Source organism: Parambassis ranga, chromosome 21, assembly GCF_900634625.1.
Source record: "Parambassis ranga chromosome 21, fParRan2.1, whole genome shotgun sequence".
Lineage (NCBI taxonomy): Eukaryota > Metazoa > Chordata > Actinopteri > Ambassidae > Parambassis > Parambassis ranga.
In genome coordinates, this window is record NC_041041.1 from 10,860,009 (window position 1) to 10,886,576 (window position 26,568).

General features: G+C 39.9%; 2 protein-coding genes across 2 annotated transcripts in view; one reads left to right on the forward strand and one right to left on the reverse strand.

The window, feature by feature from the left end:
• LOC114426304 (glypican-6-like) overlaps positions 1 to 8,598 on the forward strand; it is a 69,350-nt gene extending 60,752 nt beyond the window's left edge. The window contains exons 7-9 of the mRNA XM_028393612.1: positions 5,743 to 5,879; positions 6,507 to 6,682; positions 7,131 to 8,598. Of these exons, the coding sequence (XP_028249413.1) occupies positions 5,743 to 5,879; positions 6,507 to 6,682; positions 7,131 to 7,336 (519 nt within the window). The 3' untranslated portion in view covers positions 7,337 to 8,598. The remainder of the gene's footprint in view (positions 1 to 5,742; positions 5,880 to 6,506; positions 6,683 to 7,130) is intronic.
• Positions 8,599 to 8,678: 80 nt separating this feature from the next.
• dct (dopachrome tautomerase) lies at positions 8,679 to 13,401 on the reverse strand. Its single transcript, XM_028393613.1, has 8 exons — positions 12,901 to 13,401; positions 12,522 to 12,821; positions 12,122 to 12,222; positions 11,631 to 11,797; positions 11,364 to 11,543; positions 11,138 to 11,273; positions 10,845 to 11,046; positions 8,679 to 9,988 (listed from the first exon to the last, which is right to left on the reverse strand). The coding sequence occupies exons 1-8, from the start codon at positions 13,187 to 13,189 to the stop codon at positions 9,813 to 9,815; spliced, it is 1,551 nt and encodes a 516-aa protein (XP_028249414.1). The 5' UTR covers positions 13,190 to 13,401; the 3' UTR covers positions 8,679 to 9,812.
• Positions 13,402 to 26,568: the final 13,167 nt, after the last annotated feature.

The window sequence follows — 26,568 nt, forward strand, 5'->3', positions numbered from 1 at the left end:
TCAATACTGTTCTGTCAGGTGTACCATTAAGATGGATCACACAGCATTTCCACCTGCGCTGCAAAGTCGAAACAAATGCAAAATAACAGCCAGCTTTGTATAACAATAGAATTTGACTTTGTGTTTCTCACTCTGAGGCAGCGCGTGCGTCGCACGCAGAAGAAAAATGCACAAAACAGGAGGTTTGTTGTTGAGATGTCAAATAACTTCGGACATAATCATTTGTAATCAACATGGAGGGAGTTGAGGAATGTGCGATGGCACTAAAAATGGCCAGAAACCCAGACTGCACCAGAATCAACCTCTGTTTTAGTTAAAGAGTGTTTATGCTGTTTTTGTAAGCACGACTTTCCATCTGCAAGATAAACAGATGGGTTGATCTCTTTCTATTCTCATCTATGGAGAAGTCACACAGGGGAAACATATTTGCTTTTGCCCTCTGCTGATGGTTATTGATTGGATGAAAACAGCCCACATCTATATGCACCCTGCTAGCTATGTACCTGCTCAAAGCAGCGTTGTCAAGTCACTTCTGAGGTTGAATGCTTAGAGACAAGGACAGAGGAGACAAAGTGGAGACAAGTGCTACTCAAAACATTATCACAGAGGTCATTTCCTTGCTATGCTTTGGGCAGCCAATGTTGTTTCTACTGTGTCATTTTTTTTAATATGCTAAAAGTGCATGAGAGCCAGATGGCAGGTCTTGGTTGAGAGAATTTGCTGTTGATGTGTTGACCTGAACCAATGAGGAGGACTTTATGACATGTTAGACACCAGATTTAATAGGCATGTCGGGGGGACGCACCACCCACAGGGGCCTCCGTCCCCCGCTGATACTCGACACCGACAGTTGATTTGTTGCCACAACAGAAAGTGCATTAGTTTTAACTCAGTCAACAATATAACCTGATCAAGAATGTGATGAAGAGGCAGAGTTATTCTTACTGTGGCCTTCCTCCTTGTGAGAAACTATTCAGCTTGTCCTCAAAGCGGTCACTGGTCAGGGAGAGACTTGTGGCATGGCCGAGGTCTTGGTATGAGCGCAACCGACTCCCTGACCTCTGTAATTGAGATGCAGGAAGAATACTGCATTCGTATCAAATGAAAAACTATTTTAACGCTAGACAGGAGGAGCAGTTGCCAGGGAAAATAAGTTGATCGAGGAGTTGTCTGCCCCTTGTGGTTTCGTGGCAAGACCTGCTGTCGAGTCTATGATTAGATAGAACATGCACTAATTTAGCTCAGACTTGCAGCAGAGGGATATGCTCCGTGTCAGGCAGCGATGACAGATAATAAGTGCTTGAAAAGGGCTAATTGTTAATTTAACATGATAGAAGTGTTCTTTACATCTGGAGAGAGAAAAGAGATTAACCAGCTGACAGAGCAGCCAGGAGACAGTGAACACCGAGGGTCAGCTCTGAGTGTGTGTTTCTGAGAGTAAAAGTTAGACAGTCTGACCACATATTCCTTCTTCTTTTTTTATTGAAAGGCACATAGCACATCCTAGCATCCCACGGCCAGATAAGAGCTTAAGGCCCCTGACATTGTGCTGTTGCCAGGAGTGTGACTGCAGCTTCAAAGCCAGTGACACGTCAGCTTTTGATCTGAGAATAGGCAAGGGCGTCTGAAAAACCACTGGTTAGAGTACAGTTCTGTTCTGAAAGGCTGAAAGATGGCACGCAGCTGCCGTACTGTGCATCCACGGAGCTGCCGTGATCTGCCTGTCTGTGCAGAGAGAGACAGATAGATGATAAATATTGTAAGAAATACTCCGAGCGCCTGCAGACACAAAGACTTTAAGCCTGCTAATGCTAATATCTCATTGACTCATGCTGTTGTTTTTGGAATTATTCTGTGTCAACATTTCCTCATGTTTGTCCATCTAAGCGAGCCAATTACATTTTTTCACTGTGAGTAAACACTGTACTGTATATGCAGGTTGTTTGGGTGGATTTCATTTGTGAAGGGAAAAGAAAAATCACAAGTTTAAAGTTGAGCTTGTGTTTGGATCAGTGTTCGCTGTAATAGATTACAGGCTACATTGGAGTGCTGTTAACTCCTTTAGTACGGTTTAGAGTGTTTTTTTATCTGTTGATGAAATACTAAAATAAACATAGATAGAACGGGAGTCCACAGGCTTCACTCTGGTCTGAGCTCACGGGTCAGCTAGCCATAACATCTTCACTCCAGCTTTGGACTAAAGAGAGGAGGCCACGGGAGGGGGGGAGGGGGGAGGGGGGGGCAGAGGGAGAGAGAGAGAGAGAGAGGGAGGGAGAGACAGGGACAGAATGGATTATTCCTGTCATATATGGATTATGACAGGAAGCCGGGAAATAAAAGGAAGAATAAAAACAGTGAACAATGGCGCACCTATATTGCAGACTTTCATCCTCATGGGTTTATTTTGTTGCTTAATCATGAATCTTTAAAGAACAAAGAGCTTTAAAGAATAGGTTTGAGGATACAGAATATATCTATTAATGAATCTATATATCAAACCCTGACTTTGCTTTTCCTCAATTGTGGTGATACAGAAATTTAGAAGTTAACCTCATTTGGCACTTAAGTAGCTAACTGATGATGATGATGATGGTGGTGATGATGGAGATGATGATGGTATCATCACTAATGTAAACCACTTCAAAAACTCCTTCTACTTGAGGCCACAAACTTATCAATCACTCTTTGTAAAACAGTCTCCGGTACTGAGAAACAGCTCAGTTGAGTTGACAAATATCATATAAGCTGTCAACATCAGTGTTTGTGTTCATTCATTCTTTGCATGGGAGTAAATAAAGGAGCACTGGATCATTTTTCTGTTTAAAAATGAATAAGAGTCAATCCTGAAAAACTGAATAGTATGAAGCCTCTCTGACAGTGCTGTAGTGTAACATCATGCCTTTAAGAAACATTAGAAAAATGGATGATTTGATGCATAAAACAGAACAAGAGCAAGGCCACACAGTGCAGCCCTGTATGATTCAGCCTTCCTCCAACAGACCTTGGCAGTGTTAAAAAAAAAAAAAAAAGGTTTAATTTTCATCTTTTTCTTTCAGTTCAGAGCTGTATAGAAGTTAAGATTAATAAACACAAAACATAATGTCACATCACAGACAGACATAGTTTGGTTGATAGAAATGTGCCGCAAAATATTAAAAAAAAATAAATAAGCCGTCAGTCCTGTTAAGTATATTTTTAAGTGCCTATTTGTTAAAAAAAAAAAAAAATCTTTGTGTGTGTGTGATGTTTAGTTGCACCTCGTTTTGTCGTGTTGATACTTTCTGTTGGTGCAAAGTGGTATTATGTGTAGCACAGGCCTGCATTAGCATGTTGCACAGTATGCAACAGCTCCTTAAATGGACTCATTCTTTATACAGATGATGAATGAATATGTGACACAGTGACAGTAACTGTCCAACATGTATTGTTGTGTTCAAATATTTCTTTTTCTAGGGCCTATAAAGTTAAGTTAAAGTTCAGCTATTATCCTATTTAGTATTGAGTGTGCCTTTTATCATTATGTTTATTAAAGTATTGCAAAATAAAGCATAATATAAAGAACCTGAGCATACATGCACTGACTAGCTGCTTCTGTTATCTACCTTGTCAGGCCTTATTACAGGCTGTTGGTATCACACTCTGATGCCACCTTTAGTCTCATCAGGAGCTGGCACTGCTATCACATATCATGATAATAGTCTTTCACTGAACACAGCTGTGTTGTAATACATGCTTGTGAGTGGAGGTGTGTGTGTGTGATATTCATTGTGATTTTAATGAGAACGTCAGAGCAGTCAGTAATAGTAATTTTCTCACATACATGATCGCACAGGAGTGATAATGAGGACAAAGCTTCTCCTGTTTGCAGCGCAGATATTTCGGTGCACTTTAGGCTCAGTCTTGCATGTCATGGCCTCCATCTGTGTTCCATCACATGGAGGATGAAGCTCGATCATTAGCAGGAGTAACTGGTTTCAGTTTCCCTATTTATATTTCCTCTCTGCGTCTTCTTGCTCTTTGCTTTCTTAAAGAGCTGTAGTGCCATCTAGTGGGCGTTACCGCTGGTTGCAAGCCGTGGCTGATGTTGCAGTTGTATTATTTATTCATGGGCAATGCGCAAATAACACAGTAGGCTTGTCTTTTCCCAGAGGCATATTTATTGCACGGTGAAGCTTTTCTTCTTCTTTTTCTCTTTAATTTCTTGTTTAAAGTTTTTATTTTGAGTTCATTGATTTATTTTATTCCCAGTGGATTTTGGTTTTTGTAGTGTTGTGCCTCAGTATGGATTTTCCATTGACCAGCTGTTGAAGCTGTGTGTTTGTTGTGGTTAAAATAGCAAAGAATAGGCACACTCGTGTATAATGAATATTTTTGTGTCAATACTTTTTGTGCTTAAATAAGTCAGAGTATCAAACTGTACTTACCGTGTTTAATGTAAATATTTACATTGCTAAAAATTGAATAATTTCATGTTCTAATTCATATTTCCCCCCCGTCCCTCCCTCCCCCTAGTTTCGCCAGCAGATTGCGAGAAAAACTGTGAATCTCTTCTCCTTGTCAAAGTAAACTTAATGTGTGAGGTTTAGTCAAACATTGCCAGTCAATCTGGTGTATTGAGTGCAGCCTTGACCCTCTGGGCAGCATCAGAGCTGCTGAAGTGCTTTGGCATCAGTGTGACAGGATTAACACATCAAAAGCAGTGTCGGGGCCTACAGCAGCGTCACACAGTCAGTACAGCACCTTTCATGTTCTGCTCAGGTTCACTACAATTTCACGTAAGCCAACAGCAAGTCAGACGGAAAAAGATAATGGGGCCAACCTGGCGCTATCAGGCTTTCCCCTCAGCTTCAGTCAAATATGTCAAATTCTGTGTGTTTGATGAAAGATTGTTGAGTTCAACAGGCCCAAGTCAGGAAACGATATCTGACTTTGTCACATGGCCGGGATGCAAAGGAGCATTTAGGTCTGACATTCAAGCTGAAATTATTGCTGCGAGCCTGCGCGGTCTCAAGTCATCGTGATGCAAACCTTCGATAGGAAGGAGGAAAAATTAAAACCCCAAAAACGTCTCAGGGTTAAATTACAGAGATTTATTCTCCATTTGATAAGATGGCGTAATAAGTCAGGGTGGAGCTGATTAATAATGATTTTTACAAATTCCTGAGTTTACAAAGGGTGAGGCTGAAATGCCAAATATAAAAAAAATTCAGATTCTGTATGTCGAAAAAAACATTTGTCATATTTTCTCAAATTCTTCTGTAAGTATTCATATGGATTTTTGATTTAAAGGCAACATTATGCTATGAAGGTCATCGGTTTTTCTGTATACAGGACCTAAAGTCAGCACAAGTGATCATTTTTAGAAAAATATATTAAATGTTATTTTTCAGGGAGGTTTGCAGAAGCTTACGTCTCTCACCTCCATCACTCCCTTCAGAATGGTGAGCCTACGCTCCACCTGGATGTAGGGTTTGTCCATGTTTCTTAGAGAATCTGGCACTTACCCAGTCGCTTCTGACTCTTCGTGTGACCCCTTTACTGACCCCATGATGTTGGGATCATGTCTCTGTGGAGGCTGTAGCATCTGTCACATCATCCTGTCGTCGCTGTTGAAAGTGCTTCATGACTCTGGTTTCATTTTTTGTTTGTTTGTTGTCATACTGCAAACATTCATTAATTTAAGACCAGTCGTTCTCAGTGTTTATTTTTCTTTTGTTTAACACTCCCTGTCTTTTCGTTTAGGTGGTTGACATAAAAGAGAAGCTGAAACTGTCCAAGAAATTTTGGTCCAATCTGCCTGAGGCGATGTGTGTGGAGGACAGAGTGACCGCTGCAAATGCCAGCGATGAGGAGTGCTGGAATGGACACACCAAGGGCAGGTAAGGGCAGCCAGGCCCGGGGCTAATGCAGGCTAACACAAAAGGGTTCTTAGAAGTCCAAAGTCTGTTCAGCTCGCCTGATGTTAAGCAGTCTAATCCTAGAATTAAGAATCAGGCTATTTACTTTCACACTGCATTTTTATGGATTGATGGTTTAACACCATACATTAAGTTTTTTTTTCTCCTCTGGCTTATTGTTACTGCTGTGATCAAGAATCAAAGAATACAGTCAGTACAATCAAATGCTGCCTCTGTTCACAGCGGGATCTCAGAGGTGTGTATTAACCAGAGTGACCTGGGTTTAGCAGAAACAATGCTGTAGTGTCAGAAGATTTGTGGAATGCCCTCACATGACAGCCTGCTGCATATTTATCAAACAGAAATTCAGGCAGCTGACATGTTATCCCAGGAGAAATATCTGCAACTGATGTCAGAACATTAGCCAATGTGGTTGGGTTAAATGGTCACTCTGCCAACACACCTCAAAGGGTTGTTTTCACATGACCCACATACAAAATATGTATAGGTTCTTTGGTCTGTCACATCCTCTGCATGTCAGGGAAATCTGTCTACGCCAGAATAAAGACTCACTGCTTTGTAATTTGTCCTCTCTCCTGTTCAATAAAGGTATTTTCCTGAAGTCCAAAAGGATGGCCTTACCAACCAGGTGAATAACCCAGAGGTGGGCGTGGACATCACGCGCCCTGACACCTTCATCCGTCAGCAGATCATGGCTCTGAGGGTGATGACCAACAAGTTGAAAAACGCCTACAACGGCAATGACATCTACTTTCAAGACTCAAGTAAGCTTTTTTTGCACACAAATGAGACTACCTGCTTCTTTTCTTTTCTGCTCCCCAAGCAGGGGAAAATGTATTTTTAGTTTTGCCCTCCCTGCTGTGTGCGGTCAGGTTCATGCTCCAGCTACGTGTTATTCATCCTGATAAGGTGTCTACTTTGAGAACCTGCCTATAAACCAGAAGCACAGAGGTAATCGCCATCTGTAAAGCCACTAGAGGCACTGAAGGCACAAAAAACTAACACCCTTACGCAGTGTGTAATAAAAATATAAGCTCTCAGTTCATTATGGCTTCTGATAGGCTGTGCAGCATTTAAATACAGTAAATATAGATGAAATATTACTTTGTGTCACATTTCATACTCATCCTGCTGTTTGACAACAAAACATATTTAACTGTTATTTAAGATTTAAGGGTAACTTAAAGAAAACTTCATGTTCTGGTATTGCAGGCGATGAAGGCAGTGGGTCAGGCAGTGGCAGCGGCTGCACAGAGGTTTGCCCCACATACATGGACGGTGCCCCCACTGAAACCCCAGTGGTAAGAGCCGACCGGAGCGGGCCTGTGGATGACTCCGCCCCGCTCCGTGCACCCTCTGTAGTCCTGCCAACCATGCTGGCCCTCTCAGCCCTGGCACTTCACCGACAATGGAGATAATGTTGGAGGAACAGGCAAAACATGGACAGCAGGGTTTTTTTTTTTTTTTTTTTTCTTTTTCGCAGTTCGTTTTTGTATTCAGGCAGATCGGAGCTACAGTCAAGCAGACAGCTTTCAGGCTGCCAGCCTTGAGGCTAGAGGAGTCTGCTCTGAGAACCAGAGCAGTCATGCATCATGATTTCCCACTTTTTCCAAAGATCGTGCAGTGCCATCCTTAGACTTAATATTTTATGGCATCACCTCACCATCTTAACACCGATGCCGACCCAACAAACTCTGCTTCAGAGATTTAAAAAAAAAAAAAAAAATTAAAATATTTCTTGCACATATGGCAGGTATTAATGTAGGTCTCCATGTGGAAAAAATTTAACATGCACTTTGATATTTTTTTTGTTTGTTTTTGTTTTTAAATGCAAAAAAAATGTGTTGGAAAATATTGAGAATGTTATTTGATGCACCTGAAAGAGGCACAATGAGTTTAGTAAATGTTTCATATTATATTTTAAAACAAAGGTGATCTAAATGACAGGAAAATTCAGGAATTTGCCTGAAATATGAATTGAATCCTTGTTCTGCTTGTCATTGACTCATGTGCCAAGAAGCAATCAAAAATATTCATTCATTCAACGTTATGTCATATTATATACATGTTTATGCGTCACAGTCGTTTTGACCATGTTAACTGGTCAGTTCGGATCTGCACAGCTTTTAGCTATTTACTGAGAGCATTCAGCGGCTGCATTGTGCTAAAACCTCTTAACAAATTACACTTTATATATTCATTTGCCTTCATTATCTGCAAAATATTCTCATATCATGCTGGTTGCAGTCTGGACTGTTAGTTATTATGGAGCAGTATTCATATACATTAGAAGTGATTGGATCTACGGCCACAAATCAAATACCTAGTATTAAAACCATCATCTTCCACTGGTAGTATGAGTAAAATAATACACAGCAGGTGTGTGTAAATGGACATGCACATTGCACTGACGGTGCATATCCATGTATTATAGAATCACTGTAACTGAAGGACGTCTTGTGCTGCTGTATTATTTGTATTAATTTACAGTAATTGGGGCCTGTAAGATTTTTAACTGCTGCAACTTCCAACTGTGGAAGAGATTAGTAAGAGGATTTAGAAAAAATGTTACCAAAAAAAAAAACCAAAGCATATTCTGTGTCATATTTTGGATAAAAAAAAACAATCATTTAATTGAAAAGTGTAAAACTAAAATATCATCAGACAGTATTAAAAAAAAGTCAAGTTGAAATTCACAAATTTAAAAAAAAAATGCACAGTTGTAGGGAATTATTAATAGAAGCAGCAAAAAAGCACATAGTGGTTACTGGAAATGCAAAGAAAGGGTCCCTAAATTTATCTGGAAAGCTTGAATGGTTATGTCTGCAGCACAGACAGGCTTGAAGCCGACCACAGTCACCTGTGAAATGAGAATCTGTGGAGACTGGACAGGGCTGAATGCTTCAGTGAAGCTCCTCAGTAGAGCGTACTTACAGAGAATGTGAGAGGCCTGGCACTGCTGAGGGTGGGTGGGGGGGGGGACAAAAACCAGCCTGTATGTACATCCACTGTTCTCCGACAGAGCCCGTCAGCTCCATAACCACCCGGCCAGCTAAGCTTACATATCCGTGGAATTAACGCCGTTCGCCAGTATATCAATGAATATTTGTTGTGTCAAGCTTTTTGTTTTAATGCATTTGTTTAGTCTGCATTTGCATCCACGCTGCAAGAACAAAAGGAGAAAATATGTCAGATGTGTCATTTTAAAAAATGACTCTTTATTGTGACTATTGATCTCACAGGATGCCCTTTTTATGTTTTGTATCATTGAATATTTTAATATTTTTGCAATAAAATATTAATAATGGATGTCTGGTCGGACAAATTATCTGAAAAATAAGAATGAGCAGAAAAAGCTAGAGGCCAACATTTTTCTTTTTCTTTCTTTCTTTTTGTTTTTTTTACAACAGCTGTAAGAAATGAGGGAAATTTATTTGGAGTTTGATGTCATTTCAAACTGAGGGGTGAAGAACTAGTTGAGCAAATATGCCTTACTGTTTTTTCAGTGCAATTACGATGATTGCATTTGTGTTTTGTTACTGTTCTTGAGAATAAATTGTTATTAAAAACATTCCAATAGATTTGTACTTGTGGTAACTTGTGTAAAAAAAAAAAAACATATAGGACATGTTAGCAATGACAAATAGGGTTGTATTTTTGTACGCTTTCTACAAAGATTGTCACACTTTGGTTAAAGTATATGTTAATTTAGACTGGTTTGAAATGTGTGGAAAGTTTCTATTAATATTTCACAAGCATGAGAAAATGATTCACGTGATTCTTTTTTTCGATTTTAAAGCACCGGCGTCACTCAGGATTAATATTTCACTCGCGCTTCACAGTGGAACATTGTAGACTGGCATTGAAACGCCTTTCAGAACAACAGGTGAAATCTTAGGCCTCCTCTGTGTACTTTCTATTCGTGAAATCCGCTTTTATCAGAGGTTCAAAGCCTCTGTTTCTCCGCTGACGCAGGTAGAGCACAAAGATAAGGAGAAGAACCAGGAGACCAATGAAGACTCCCCCCAGAGTGGAGCCCAGCACAAACACAGCCGGCCCGCCATCTGCATCTGTAAAGATGAGGCACAGGTGGAGATATTTGCTGAGACTTTTTTTGTTTGTTTTTTTGTTTGTTTTTTTTGCAGGGAGAAAAACTAAATATAAATATCATCTGTTATATAAAAACATGTAAGATTCTTGCTTTCATGTTGAGTGTGAACTATATCTCTTATCTCTCACAATATAGACTACCGTTCAATACTTTGGGGTCACCAGGTCAGTTCTATAGCTTCTCTGATCAGCATAACAGCTGTGCTAACATAATTTCACAGGAGTTTTCTAATCATCATTAGCCTTTTTAACACGATTAGCTAACATGATGTACCATTAGAACACAGGAGTGATGGTTGCTGGAAAAGGGCCTCTGTATACCTTTGTATATATTCTATTAAAAATCAACCTTTTCTAACTAGAATAGTCATTTACCACATTAACACTGTCTAGACTGTATGTCTGATTACTTTAATGTTATCTGCATTGGAAAAAAAACCCAAACGTTTGAACGGTAGTGTATGTCACAAAAATATAGTTCAGCTCTGCAAAAAATGTCACACAACTCATGTAGTCTTTACAGTGCTGTACTGTCTCATATATTTTGGTAAAAGATCAGTATTATTTGTCTCTCTTGCTTGACCTCAGCACATAACACCAGCCATTGCACCCAGCCAAGAATTGTCCAATTACCCAACAAAACAGTGTGTAGTTTTTAGAGTTTCTAGCTTGTACACATTAGCTATTTGTTTTTGTTATTAGCCCTTATGCTAAGCTAAGCTACTGACTGTTTCATATTTGCTGTGCACACAAGTTGAATCAGTTTGGATCAATGTAAACGTAAAAGTTAGTGTGGTTCTAATAATATTCACTTACCATCTAGGGCAATGGCGTAGGAGTAGCCCAGCTGCTCAGCCGCCACATAGATCTCCTCGTTAGTGATGGGTGGGAAGAAGGGAACCATGTTGTATTCCCTGTTGTGACCGATGGGGGCCATCTCATCTGGGAAGGTGCCGTTGGAAGGAACAAACCTCCTCATCCACTCATTAAAAATGGCATCAGTGAAAGTGTGGAGCACCTTTACAGCAAAAAAAAAAAGAATGAATGATGTTTATAGAAAACAAAATGGCGTGTGATTTACAGAGAACAGCGTGAGATAAGAATCTAACCAAGAAAATGGGGTCATTGGCTGCAGAGTGAGACAAAGCGCTGGTTCCGTTCAGCAAGGAGTGGACGAGGTTGTGAAGGTTGGTGACTGTTTCATCCAGCTCTCCATCTGGCTTCTCATACCCTTCAAGAGCATTTCTGTGGGTTACAAAGCAGCAATGTTGGTCAAAGCATAAAACCTTTTTATCATGCTAAAAATAACTTAGTAGTCACTTAGGAGAGTTGTACCTGAAGCTAAAGGAGGAGTTGGTGAAATAAGGAGGGCTATCAAAGTCCCTGATTCCCAGACAGCTTCTGACGTCACTCATGGTAGGCAAGGACATGTTGCTGCCATCCATGAGCCCCCTCTGGATACGACCCTCACTGGTGCCGTTACACAGAGTCACCAGGCGATTGTAGTCGTCCAGACTGGGAGAAAACAAGTTAATTTTTTTAGTATAAGCAATAACTGAGAATTTACACCCATCCAGTCAATGTTTAGTGTTTAGTGCTGACCTGTTGCACACCACCCCCCATCTGGAGAATCTGGACTGGTCGCTGATGAGGGAGGGGTTGTTTGGGTTTCTGCCTCCCAGCATTGAGTCAGTACACACATCACACTCGCGCTGACCCGTGGCAAAGTTCCAATAAGGGATTGCAAAGTTCTCATTTCCAGTCAGTCTCTGCAGGGATATTGTACATTAGAATTTCTTTAGAGCTGATATTACAGCAGTTATGTTCTGGATGTCTGCTCGCCTTCTGCAAATTTTATGTCTCCGTACATTCTGTGCAAGTTTTAGTCATTACTTAATGTGTTTCATCTCGACATTAAGAAGCTCATGTCATAAAAAGGAAGGTTATTGCCCAGAAAGTTTCATTTATTTATAAATGTTAATGGATGCAATTTGCAGTAAATGTACATTTTATTATAATTGTAAAAATCTTCTAAAACATACATTTTTAAAATCTAACTTTCTACCAAAGAAGTAGTTTGACGTTTTTCATACCTGGAGCTCTCTTTCCAAACTCAAAAGGTGGTATCTGTGCCAGGTGATGAAAGCTGGTCCTTTGTGTGAGAAGTCGATGGCTTTGAATGGACGACCTGGACCTGCAGGAAAATAAAGTGTTAAATGGGGTCTCCTGTAGACCAACACAAGGTAATAAAGACCAAAACAAACCCAGCATGTATAAGATATATTACTTAACTAAATAATTCATGGGTGAATAAACAGACTGCAAATGTGTTCCCATTAAAGGAACCTGGATTAAAATGTCTAGTCCTGAAAACCAACAGCTAAATCTGAGTCATTAATGATTTCTGAACTTAATAAGCAACTCATAAATTTCAACCTGTAGTAAAACAATGATGAAACATACTAAACAGAACAGATAACTGTTGGTATTTACCAAGAAGCGTGTCTCTGACAGAGTAGTAATGCTGCCAGACAAAGAAGTCATAGATGGAGATGTTGGCAATCTGTGGCTCGGTTCCATTTGGTCCCAGCAGTCCCAGCCAGTGCTGTGTGGCAATCACATAGTCCGGGTGGATGGTGGTCTTAGCCAGTTCCAGAGCATCTAAAAACTCCTCCAGCTCTACAGGTGTTAAGGAGCGGATGTCCTTCCGCACCACGGTAGGTTTCCTTTGGTCACAGTTTGGTCCGGTCCAGCCAAACTTACACTGGCCACAATCATGGCCTGCAAAGTTACCTGCAACACAGAGAACAGGCTAACTGTGAATCCACCTTCTGTTTACTAGCAGAGTGTCCCCATAAAAAACAGCACTTACCGGTACATCTGCAGGTCTGATTGAAGAATTTGGTCGGCCACCTCTCTCTGTCATCAACATTTCTCAGCCTGTATGGTCCTCCCCAGGGTTTGGTGTCAACTCGAACAGCAGTGCAGCTTCCTCTTCCTGACAGAGAGCCACAAATGTTGGCCGGATCTGATCCCAGAGCAGGACAGCACTGCTTGGACACGATGCCCTCCACTGTGCAGCACACTCGTGGAAACTGAGCCTTTGCAGGCTCAGGACAGAAGAGTAAACAAAGAAGACCGAAACCTAGAACGATCATCATAGTTCACCTTGTTTGTTTTCTTCAATCAGTGGCAAAAAAATCGGTTTGTAGATCAACTCTCAATTGTAAAACAGCCAATTAGTTCCCCAAGAGAAGTGTGGAATCTCCCTCTGCCACGGCTCACCTTTGTCTATCTTCAAATTAGATTTAGTGTCAGTTTTAATGTGTGGAAACAACAACTTAAAGCCAAATCATGTTGTGTTCCAGTTGGTTACATGCACATTAAGTGAGCCCTCTAATTTCTGTTCTGGCTTTTGTAAAGCGGAGGAGGATTAAGCCACTGGTCTTGTGATGATCACCTGACAGCAGAGCTGTGAGCTGTACTGGGATCTGGATGACTATCAAGACACAGCCTGGAGGGAAGTTTTGTACTCACACTTTGTACAGTTGACAAAGAAAATGTGATGCTGATTTGCTGCTCGTTCAGTGATTATTAGCTTTCATCTTAATAAAAATCTGAAAAAGAAAACGGCCTTCATGTTAGTGTTCCTACTGCAGAACTGGGACGTCTCAATGGAGGGGGATGGAGACTAATCACTGTAATCCAGCCAGAACTGTTTCTAGAGCTTTTATTAGTCACAAAAATACACAGTATAACTCCATATTAAAAATCAAAAAATTATTCAACAAAATGTCAGATATCTGTGCTGTTGAGTAAAATATGTCAAATATTCAAATGTGTTTTTTTACATCAAGTAAAAGTACCTGATGTAAAAAACACTATGCAGAATATACATTAAACTCATGTCCCTGCTGAAAGTACCCCTTAAACTGGATTGAGTCTTAAGATTTAAGATTATTATTCATGTATAAATTTGTGAAGCTAATGTGAATCTCTAAAGACATGTGAAGGCAGAAATAATACAGTAAACCTATGGATACCACGTACTTCAGTTGCTTTTTATCCCTCCCAGCTGTTAAACCTAATTTCAGTAGGTATAACAGTTAAAGCAGACATGATGGCTGCATCGTTAGTGTTACTGAAAAGAAAAAGCTGTGATACTTGAAGAAACACAAACTTCCATGCTAATTAGGACACAAAGAGCTCGTTCCTTGAAAGAACCACAGAGTCACCCTGAGGGCAGGAGATGCTACATCAGTTAATGATCCTCTGGGTCGAAGGACTGCATGACCGGCTGACGTTTCATGACCAGATTTAATGTAACAGGATTACTCTGAGGCTGCATTTAATGAGGTAGGAAACTGACAGTTTGTGTGGCCTGCATCTGTGTGATGTTTGTGTGTTTGGTTTTTCCAAACAAAGCACATAAATTGACTTAATTTACAAATAAATCAACTTCATTCCTACCCATACATTTACACATTCACGGGGTTGCACTTGTGACTGATAACAAAAGAATTGCTTTCTGTATGTGCTTATGACATCACAAGTCATCACAAGTCCTCACAGACAGGGGTGGTGTCATAAGGGCATTCCAGTGGCTTGCCATGTGACATTTTATGTACATTTGATGTTTTCCTCCAACACTGAGGGAAAAGTTTTAAAGGGATATAAAAGGTGCAGTAAAATAGGATAAAATAGTTAGTTAGATGTCCCTTCTTATACTTTTTTGACAATGCCTGCAGAAGCCAAAACTATATTTAACATGGGTCCAAGTCAACTTTAAACTTTTAAATACAACCCTGAAACAAGGGTTGAGATATAAAATCAGCATTCTAGTCACAGATGGGGTAATGTGTCAGATAAACACTTGGGCTGCACATAGAGCACGCATACGTCTGCCTCCATGAGAAAGTCATGTGTGACCAGTGAGTCTGTTACACAACAGGCCCGACAAGGTTCACTGCACCCAACGGGATTAGCGAGAAGAAATCCTGGAAGTCAAACTCTCTGTTGAAATTATTTCACATCGATTTGTGTGTGTGGAATCTGATGAATTCTTTAAGTTGTTTGTCATCGTCATGGCTTGTGTGAAGAAAATGGGATGTTGTGCCTATGAAAAGCATGATCTCACACAAAGCAATAAATCATAGATACGATAAATTAAACAGGCTGTTACTTAGAATCTATCTATTATTTTTTAAATAAGTTTGAGGAAATGAAGAAAAGTTGAATAAATTCATGGGAGAACCATTCCAGTTAGAAAACTCGGCTGAAACATCCTTAAAATTAAATACCTGTGTATATGGAAATGCTATGGAAATCTAAACATGTCAAAATGTCAAAGAAATTCTTTCATGTTTTTCAGAAAATAATGACGCCAATAAAGAAGACAGTGGTGCAAACACTGATGATCTGGGTGGATTTGATGTGGAGGAGGGCGAGTAGGATGGGGGTGTGTAACAATAAAGTAACAGCTGACAGCAACAGACAGAAGAATGTAGTCCTAAAGTTCAAGACAGCAGCCGAATGATTGGCTGAAAGAATGAACACAATCAGCTGACTGAGTTGGAAGTAAAGGACAATATATAAAGAAAATCTGCTGAGCTAAAGCTTCATTCAGTGAAGTCAAGTGAACATCTTAAATAAAGTCATAAGCGCATGTTTCAATGATTAGTTTCTCACCTGTGTATATCTATGAAATGTTTTATGATTAGTAATGAATATATATTTTAAAATATTGTTATTATTAACATTAGAAGTCATCTAATAAGACGCAGTACTTAACATTGAATTATACTTAAATCATACATATATATAAGGATTTTCTTCTTGATAAGACATTTTGAAGTAAGTAAACAAAGAAAAATCTACATCCTTAATGTGCTTTGGTCGTGTAGGATTTTCTTGCATGTTCTTGCAGTTCCAGATTTTAATGATTTTAAAATCAAACATAAAATAAAAATCACACAAATTACTGAGCTAACCCGTCTCTCAAACGGACCTAAATATAAACTGAAGTATGAAGTATTTAAAAAAAACAGCAGCACAAGAAGCAGCAACTGTTGTTAGAAGTATTGGAAACAGTGAAAATGTGTGTATAGATAAACAGAATCCATTATTCCCACTGAAACACAGGATGGAGCCAGAGAGCCATGGAGAAATAAGCTAGAGCATGCAAAGCAGCTCTGTGAGAGCTAAACACATTTCTCAAAAACAAAACCTTACAGGTTTATTAAAAACTAGAACTTTTGCTGATTACTTTTAGAAAATTATAGCATTTCTGTTTTTATATTTCTAGAACATTTCACTGAGGCAGCAGTGAGAGGTTCTGTGTGGCTCGACAGTAAAGAAAGGAAAAGTTATTTGCATATCACTTAATAGGAACCTATTTTCATCTTCTGCCGTTTGTCTATTTATAGAGTTTTAAGATTCGATATAGTGATGTGCACAATAGTTCATAATGCATCTTTGAAGCATTTTAGACAAATGAATCCATTCTTTAAAGCTTCTTTCACAGGTGGAGATGGAGTTATTACCATGTGGATGAGGAAATGCGTCCATTTTCTTGACAGCTTGCTGAATATCGCACCAAACACCTAACCCACTCTGCATCTGCTTTACAGGAACATGTGTTAGCTAAACAATGCAGGGCTTTTTACATTTCTAATTGAGGCCACTTCAGTTACATTTACAGACAACAGAGCGGAGGGAAACTGCTGAAAAGCAGCTGATTTAAAGGTTTGTGCTTGTTTGTATTTTATTAATGATGCGTAGAGTGAGGAGCCACTCGACAAACCCTGCTGGGCTTCTGGGGGATTCCTTCTCCATATTCATAGTCAGGAGTGTTTTAAATGAGCCCATAATAAATGTTACTTAAAGTGGAAGACAGATTAAACTAGGCAGTGGTTCAGTGATCAAGATATCTTTCCTGGAAGATTTGACAATAATTATGTGATCACAATATATTGGCTATGAAAAACTGTGAAATATACATTTAAATAAATATATCATTCAAATTCAGGTGATTATTCTCTCTTAATAACTTAAATAGATGGCGAGACAGCGACCTGTGTTACAACAAGAACATTTACACTCAATGTACTCCTCCTACAGCACGTGGTACCCAGCGTTATGTGCAATATGCATGAGCATCAACCAAGCATCCTGGCCCTGAATTATGTACAATATTATCAGACAGTGATCTTTTTTTAAATCAATGCAGTTCCCAATACATTGCTTATATTTTTGGAAAGTCTTCCACATCCTACCACTTCAGCAACACTTCGCCGCAGCACACTTTGTTTGAATAAGCTCACTTTTGTACAGACTTTTCTAAATAATGATCCACAGGAATTTATGTGCCGTTCTCATTTAATTTTCTACATTTTTTTCTCCATTATGTCGTTTTTGAGGTCTTTCTATGTATAAGGAAACCATAAATTTACACCTCACAGATGATGCAGTGCAAATCTCTGCACTGTGACAGCATTCAAGTCTGAGAGGGAGATGAGGTGGCTGCAGTGTCTGTCGACAATAGCAGGGGGGCAGTGTTGCTGTTTCTGGTTGGCCCTGGTTGACTGGAATGACTGGCCCCTAACAGTTTGCATTTCCTTCAGGATGCTCCACCAAATATGCCATGAAATAGTCTAGGATTGGACATCTTTGTACTTTAACTGTCACCATTTCAAATCTCAACCATGCCGAGCAGTGACTGACAGTATATACAGTGGTACTGGGTGGTATGCAGTCATGTGAAATGAGTAGCCTGTATAGAGTTTTAATCCTCTTTAAGACTCCTATCCATCTCCAAATTAATATCTAGGGGCCACACATCCCTTCTGCAATAGTTTGTACTTGTATAACCCACTTCTCTGGCAAACTGATCAAATTATTCACTGGAAAATAAGATTAATAGTTATGCTGCGAAACATGCTTCAGGGCAATTATTTGGGAGATTCCGATGATATAGTCATTACAGTGTAAAGCCAATTCAAGGGCGAGCAGCATGAAGAGTCGTGTTGTAGATTAATTGCCATTAAAGGTCAACATGCGTTCAAATTGATACTGATGCTATCCGTTTTCTTCAGCATCAAGTGCACAGTATATGGGAAACCTATAATGCTCATTACATGCATTTAAATGGTTCTGTCCTAATTACTAATCAGTCTCTTGTACCATTAGAGATGGAAATTAGAAATACAAAACAGACCCCTGGGCGTCATTCACTCAGAATATATTAGAGTTTCCTTTCGTTGGCATTTTGAAAATGAAAACTCTCCAAACTTCATGTCAAAGGCAGGAGTCTCACATTTTTCTGAGCTAGAACCTCTGGATAGTGTGCAAAGAGGACAATTGTTTGTAACATAACAGTAGCAGTGTGATATATTTTTGTTCGACCGGCTTCTAAAAAACAAAACTATACTGTTTATTTTGCTATGCCCCAATCAGAATATTGGCTAGACCCCTCAGTGATTCTTTCTTCAGCGATTCCCGCCCACCTCTCTGGCAGCTTACCGATTTACATTTGAGCATAATGCAAGCATTAGAGGAGGCACAAGGCAGCCCTGATAAGTTACAAAGTGCTCCAGGGGTAAACCTAGTAAGAGAGGGTTTGGAGTTATTTACAGCGTTCAAATCCTTCAAAAATTCATGTCTGGAGGATGAGATTGGTTTTGCAGTTGATGCTTTGCACACAAAGCAAACACAATGCATGTGGAGGGCTGTTTAGCTGTAAATGACCAGATGACATTAATTCTAATTGACTGATCTCATCCCCATGCTTAGGACCAGTGTGTGTGTGATGCTGCTCAGGACACAAGGGTCCTGTCAAAGCACAATGTTACGCACAAAGCAACAAAACAGAAACACTAAGACTGGCTTAAGAGCTGTGGAACACAGGGGAGGACTAAAAATGATTTTTTAAATGCAATTTAATTTTCAATGAAGCAATACTTACTAGTTGTGTGGCATTTTCTATTCAGAGATATGTTGTGATTCTCATAATAAGAGTGCTAAAAAAAATTGCAAAGCCATTACAAAGGAGGTTAAAGGCAATGGAATTCCTTCTTATCAGAAATGCTTTCTGTACAGTTGTTCCATTTGAAATGCATTTAATTGCAAATAGAAAAGAAGAGAGAGAAAGCCAACAATGCGAGAGGCTGAAGCATTTTTCTCGTCTTCTTTGAGTGAGCGTATTCAAATCTAAGCGGGCAGACAATGAGGGAAAGGAATCGTGCTCTGAATAGCCCCTCTCTCTCCTTTTCATTCCCAGGCCAATCCACAGCCTTCTTCTTCTTTGCTGTTAGGGGCGGGCTTTCCACTCGCAACTCAAACTTCCTCGCCACTGTAGAACAACACACTTGATAGCACAACAGTGGCACACGTATTCATCATGTCACTATGTGAGGCTACTGTAAATACAGTCTATGGACAGTCTCCTCGGAGTCCATGTTGTTGAGCCGTTCGCCCACTTATTTGACAAGGATGCTGCTCCTCATTGCATTAGGCTTTGCCAGGCCCCATTTCCTCTAAAGCTACGGCCAAGTCTTGACCCGGGATCCCCTCTCTCCCACCCCCTACCCCACCCACCTCCCGCTCGTTTCACGGAGGGGAGGAGTATTTGGGGATCATGGGGCACAAAGTGCTTGAAGCCTGTGCCTTTGTTGGGGCAAGCCGGTAGAGAACACCCCCAGCAGATATGCTGACAGTCTCATGGGAGCAAGAGAAGAAGTTGAAGCAAGAAAGTGCACCCTTCAAACTTTCCAGTGCAGAGCTAGGAATTCTATTTTTTCTCAACAAAGATTTATACATATTTATACAAGCCCAAATACTGATAGGAAGGTGGTAGAAAAAAATCTTGGAATTGCAGAGGTAAACTATATGTAAATGCCATAAAGTAATAGACTTGTAGTGCAAATCACACCATTTTATCTTTAATTTTGCTTTCGTACCCTCCCCACCCCCCACCCCCCATCCTCTTTCCTCTGGCTTAAAGGTGCATCAGAGATATGCATTTAAGCATATTCAGAACACGGGGCGTGAAATTAAATGTGTGGCAGAGTGAGAAAAATATACAGACGCTGGAGATGCCTTAAAAATAGTCATTTATGCAGATGGAGAGGAGTGAAATCATTTGCAATGGGATGACCCTCTCTCCAAGCATTTCTCCCCTCACTGTTCTTCCCTAATCTTGCACTGTATCTTCATTTTTCATTGAACTCGCCAGTTTGCTGCTAAGCAGCCTTGTAGATAAGGCAAAGTGCTAAAAGGAGACGACAGAAGGAGCTCAGTGGGCCCGTTTCTATTGCACTTTCACCCAAGGCAATGGGCAGAATTTAACGGATTCCTTCCAACATATGTTTTTGCCAGATAAGTAAACAGTGTGTGTCGGAAATGAAAAAAAAGCATTTGCAATTTAATGACATTACAGCTCCCAGCTTAGCCCGCCGTGCTGCGAGGCGAGGAGCAGAGAAAGGGGAGAGCGGAAGAATGGAACCGGGTGTCATCAATGTTTTTTTTCTTTTCCCTTGCAAGAAGCAGCACTGAATTCTTCCTATTCTTTTCAAGCCCCTTCCCTTCTCCATCCCTTCCTGCTATTTTGTTCTCTTGCCCATAGTTTCCTTCGCCTTTGTCAGAATGAAATTATCTATTATTTTATTCAGAAAACTTGCCATCCCCTACCATTCCACCCTCTTCAACATCTGATTCTCTCCGATTTTCTGAGCTAAAACAGATCTGCCCTGGCCATGGGTGCCCCCACCCCCCCGCCTCATCCAACCCTCCTTTGTCTGGTGTCATCAAAGTGCAATAGATGCTTGGCACAATAAAGAAGTGCAAGCTTCCATGGTGTCATAATGTTCAAGCCTAATGTGAGGACCAGTGATGACTTGGAGCAGGATTCACTTCAGAGTCTATATTTCTGTGGCAGTAAACGATCCATCCATCCTATGTGGAACTCAGTGATTTCCCTCCTTTCTCCTTACCGCCTGTCAGACAGCTGCCTTATTATAGAAGGCTAATTGTGCAGGAAAGCAGATTATAAGAGGGGTAGGATGTACTCCTTGACCATGTGCTAATGTGATGACAAGTTTGGGGACCCTCTAAGCAAAAGGCGTCGCACGCCAGGGCACTTTTGGCACTGGCTATAATCTGCCTTTGGTATTAACTCAGCAAACCGGCTTGTTTGAGTATGGATCAATCGCTCGCTCATTATTTTTACAAGAAAGCTTTATATTCAAGGCGCTTTCCTGGTGTTGATCTCTCATTAACCATGCTATGTAAATGCACTGGCAATCCCTGTGTAAGGGATACGTCACCCCAGGGCCCAGGCTTGCAGAAGCATGTTAAGGAGAAGAAGGGGCAGGAAATTTGGGTCAGTTGCCTTCGCCAAAACTTGAATTTCAGGTTTTCCTTAAAGCCCCCTGCTCGGCTTTTCTCTTTTAATGTGTTTTTGTTTGGTGATGTTATGTTTTAAATGTCAGCCCCGGAGCTGTCCAGCAATTTAGTACGCACAAAAAGCCCTGTCTCAGTATGGCTTCCAAGTCTTCATGTTACCTCTGTAATCGCTGCTGGCTGCAACATTACACACACTCCATTCACCCATGGTCTTTTATCACCCCTGAGTGTATTGACTGTACAGGTAAAAGGTTAGATAGGGTCAGAATGAGGTGATAACATTACAGGACAAACAGAAACGCCCGATTCATTGCGATACAGAGTTATTAGCTACCTGCTACTAAACTAACTTCTTTCTGAGCAGAAAGGAGCTGACATGTGCCACTGGATCTGGAATCTGCATGCACTGAATTAACTGTCAGGATTCATTGTGCATCAAATTAAGGGGGGAATATTTCAACTTGTTTACTCATTTCTTACATACAAACATGCAACAATTCGCAGTGTTCAGACATCTGTTTGCCTGACAAGAGATCACGAGGCACGTGGTATGAGGAACGGAGGATTCTGCCATATTTGGCTTCTCTGTACGCTGGCATGGTGAATGACGCAACAGGAAAACGAACCTGACAGCACCAGGCACCGGCTCGGCATTTCTTTTTTGCGCCCTACATACATAAAATCTCTTATTATTGCTCTGTGTTAGTGATGTGTATTTTTACACCTGTCTGTGCCAACATCAAAGTGTAGAGGTTAGCTTGTACACACTCAAGTTCATTTATGTCCCTGTAAGAGTATATATATATATATATATATATATATATATAAATAAGAGTAGGGGTGGGGGTGTTATTCCCAGGTTTCCAAAAGGGCTGTCAAAGGGCACTGTTCCATTTGACCCAATTTATTTTTCATACAAACAACTCCAGTGTGTTTGAATTAGCATGCTAAGAGTTCCATGGATCTGCCACATTTCACAGCACTACACTGTTAATATATTCCACAGTTCTAATTGCTGTTGGTAACTTTTTATTAGCTATTGTAGAAGAAGAGGCTCTGTATCTTACATGTAAATAATGAAAAAAAATGTGATAAGAAGGACCTCTCTTCATGACTCTACAGACGCAGATGTCTCCCTGTCTGCCGGCACTTCTGCAGCTCCTATAGCCTTGTGTGACTTATTTATTTATTTTGCAGCACAGCGAGAGTGAAGGCCAGACTTTTGATTGCCTCCCCTGTTTCACGTCCCTTTTATAGATTCCCCTTTCTTCCTACACACAAGCAAACAAAGCAAGTATAAATACTATTTTCACAAGCCATTACTTTCAATGTAACCCTTTTTCTTCTGCGGTAACAAAGAACATGGAAAATTTCCACAACACAATTTGACTAGGCACAGCGTGATGGTGTGGCTAAAGAGTATGGGGATGTCTGAAGGACCCCTGCATGTGATGTCTGCTAGGACCATACAAAATAGATTTGTTCTGAGGACCTTCACATTACTTCCCAATTAAGGTATGAAGTCATGCTCCTTCATCAGTATAACTAATGGCACGTTTCATGAGCCTGCCATGTTCTGAGATTAAAGACGTGTGTTGGATTTTCTGCTGAATATGATAAGGTGCCCACACAAATTATTGCCTTATTGTCATCAAGGTACATGCACTTGCATTCTTTATATTGTCACTGCTGAGGCATCTATATGGTTGTTCCAGTGCATTACACCACGGCTGCGAAACAATCTGACAGCTACACACTCAAGATTAACGTCAAAAACGAACACCTTCAAATTCAATAAAATACACCAGCTGTTTGGACAGGAGGGAAAGCTGGTGGAAGTTTCCATCCACTCAATGCCTCCTTCTGGGTCCCAACATTCCAGCGCACAAATGGAGCGACGTATCATTTGGCAATGATCTATTTTGCCACTGTTAATTACAACAAGTCTGCAGAATTTGACTGCTAAACCACGATATCACAATGCAGGGTATGAATCCCAAATCAAGCTTTGCACACCATAATCCTGTTAAAATGTAATAAATAATCCCTATGCATTAATGTTGGCAATATTTCATTTTAATAAGTTCCTGTAAAATTGAGAGAGAGAGAGAGAGAGAAGGGTGGGGGAATTGATGGCATTACAGCTCACTTACTTCAAGTGTGGTTGTGAGTGTGCAGGAGGAAATCATTCCTTCTCATTAAAGGTGCAATCTTTGAGCCCCCCAGATCTTTGTTGTAATAACTGGGGAAAAATAATCTCTTTTATTGATAGGCACATGTAGCAGAGAGTATGCCAACTGACAGGTACTTATCTTTTTGCCTGTGTCCTGTGTTAAAGAAAGATATAATTCTTTGTGACTGCTCCTCGGGGCATCAGCTCTTCAACTTCATTATTTCTACTTATGATAGATATATTTTTTTTTTCCCTTGAAAAACCTGAGAATTAATATGAGAGCCAGCAATCTCAGCCAGCGGTCATTTGGAAATGGAACAAAAAATGTCATGTCAGTTTAAAGAACATTTTGTTAAGGCTGCTCGCTGACATTATTCTAATTTATTGATGGATTCATAGAATAATCCGATGCCTCATGTTTTGGGGTTATTAACTTAATGATTTCCTAGCAGCTATATGATCTTTTTTTTCTAAATATTGTCAAAAATGTTATTGTGTCACCTTAAAAACATTTGAATGTTTTTTTTTCTTAAGTTTATATAGTTGTGCATTAAAATAGTAAATTTCCAAACAAATGTTTGTATGTATGTGTGAACATGGTTTATGTTCATATAATAGTAGCTATATATAGAGTCATTAGTGCAGTGAGTTCCTTTAGACAGCAGTGGGAGCTTTAGAGTCAGACAACCTGCTTCTGTTCTAGCACTCACTCTCCTATTGGACTTGGACATTAACATTCCTCACAGTGTGTTCATGAAGATTTAAATGTTCCACAGAAATAAATAATAATATTTGTGCTTGGTTGACATCGGATTTTTGTCTTTATTGTCTGGGTATACTGCAATAAGGTTAAAGATTGCAAAGAATCTGTTTCTTTCTTTCAAATATGTTCCTAATATAAAGTGCTGCCGCGCTTTTGCCACAAAGCATACATTTTTTTGAAAGGCAGAAGAAGAAATACCTAACATGTCCTGTTGGCTATTTTATGAGTAATATTTTATATTAATATGTTCACTAAAGGTCATTTTCATATACAGATAGAGATGTGCATGTTGTCTTTTAGTGATATGATTTCTAATAATACTTTGTAATACTATGCTTATATGTGGGCTTAAGTCTCATAAAACTGCTGTCAGAAATTCATATATGTTGCTAATAGACTGTTTGTATGTACACTGATTTTGGGAGGGGCTGTGGTACAGATAGGCAAAAACAAAAATGGCTCTTTGACGATTTTCTATAAATCGTTTCCCAAATTAAATATATATATTTTATAGCAGACGTTTGAAAAACAGAACTGCTAAACTAATACAACAAAATGAATAATGGGGTTAAAATAATTTCCATCAGTAATTAGGCTGTGGATTTAAATCAGATTAGGTGCACTCACACTAAAAAAATAAAATAAAAAAATCTCGTACTGATATAACACATAGGGCCACATGCTGCGATAAATAAAAGTGAAGCTTTGTGTTCTCCTAAACTGTAATGCCAGACAACCCGCAGACACTATGAGTGCAGTTCACTCACCTCACCTGCACAACTAGCACCTCAACCCCCACCTAACCACCCACCACCACCACCACAGCACCTCCACCCAAATGCCCCCAACCTAATTCAAGCATTCCCTCTCTGAACTCCAGCAGGGGTCCATCGACTTATTGCATTATGTACTATTAAACAAACTTGGACTTCTTAAAAGCAGAGTCAGACTTCAGAGGCTGTGTGGCATGTTTATGGGGTTGGACTGTACAGTACACAGAGATTTCTCATTTCTCTCGGTGACCTTGGGCACAGTGACATGTACGGTTTTGAGGCTTTGATTCGCCACGTTGAGGTGTTGCGGAAAAGGTGCAATGCAAGATAATTTTAGCATTTTTTCCCTCCTGGGAGCATAGAGAAGTAAGAAATACAGCAGTTCATACTCTTGGAGATTACAGGTAATATGGCACACAGCCTTCATAAACATTCTTGACCCAACCTGATGATGGAGATATTGCTTCAGGAGAGACTTTTCACACTTTGATTTGCCTAAAATGAGATGGAGAAGTCAGTGATCAGACTCTTTGAGGTTTCTCGCAGAGAAGCCAGCACTGCTTGTATATATCTTCCAGCAGTGCACACAGCACACACATGCTATGACAACCAGGTGAGCAGGAGGCAGACTCCTGCAAACAAATTGAGAAAATATCCTCAAACAGATAATATTGATGTATTATTCATGTCAGAAAAAAAATACACTAAAATGATCCTTCTCAGGCCATTGAAGCCAGTTGATAATCCACATGCTTGTGGGGCAGCCCTTGGCGTATTAGAGATGAGCAAAGCATTGTACATCCCTTTAAGGTCAACATGGTTGAACCGGTGATACATATGTATGTTAATTTGCCTAATCTCACTTCTACAAATGTCTTACAGGCACATAAAGGGTTTAACACTAAGACATAATGATATCAGGGCATCAGGCAGGGTGGCTTAGGAGAGCACACATAGCTTTAAATCTTATGCAGAAACCTTTGTATTGCCAGTCAATATAAGCACCAAGTTAGGCGTTTCATTAAAATTAAAATATTGACAAATTTTGTCTAAATTGTCCTCAAACCATTTTAAAAATAGTTTAAAGAATCATTTGATTTTCAAATTATATTATTATATTATAAATATACATTTCTGGGTGCGTTATTTTCAAAAGCTTTAAGTAAGGGTCGATCAGAAGTGTGCGGCTTGTTTGCTTGGAGTTTGACAGACATCAGAAAATGACTTTACATACTTTTCTTTAGAGGGAGAAGTCTTATCTCATGTACCCACACTAATATGTGTATATTTTTGTTCTCCACTAATGCCAATAAAAAGTAATGTAACTGATACATTACTGTTATATTGGCTAATCTAAATAAGAGTGTTGAATAAATCTTTGTTTAATCCAAACACACCTCTTGAGTTCATCCAGTGCTCACACTGTTCAGC

Bases quoted from the DNA above. Each gene is read 5' to 3' on its own strand.
- dct (XM_028393613.1), bottom strand. From the start codon at position 13,189: ATGATGATCGTTCTAGGTTTCGGTCTTCTTTGTTTACTCTTCTGTCCT. The intron at 12,223-12,521 runs GTAAATACCAAC...ATTTTCCTGCAG, and splicing joins TGTCAGAGACACGCTTCTTG to GTCCAGGTCGTCCATTCAAA. The intron at 11,047-11,137 runs GTTAGATTCTTA...TTTGCTGTAAAG, and splicing joins CCAATGACCCCATTTTCTTG to GTGCTCCACACTTTCACTGA.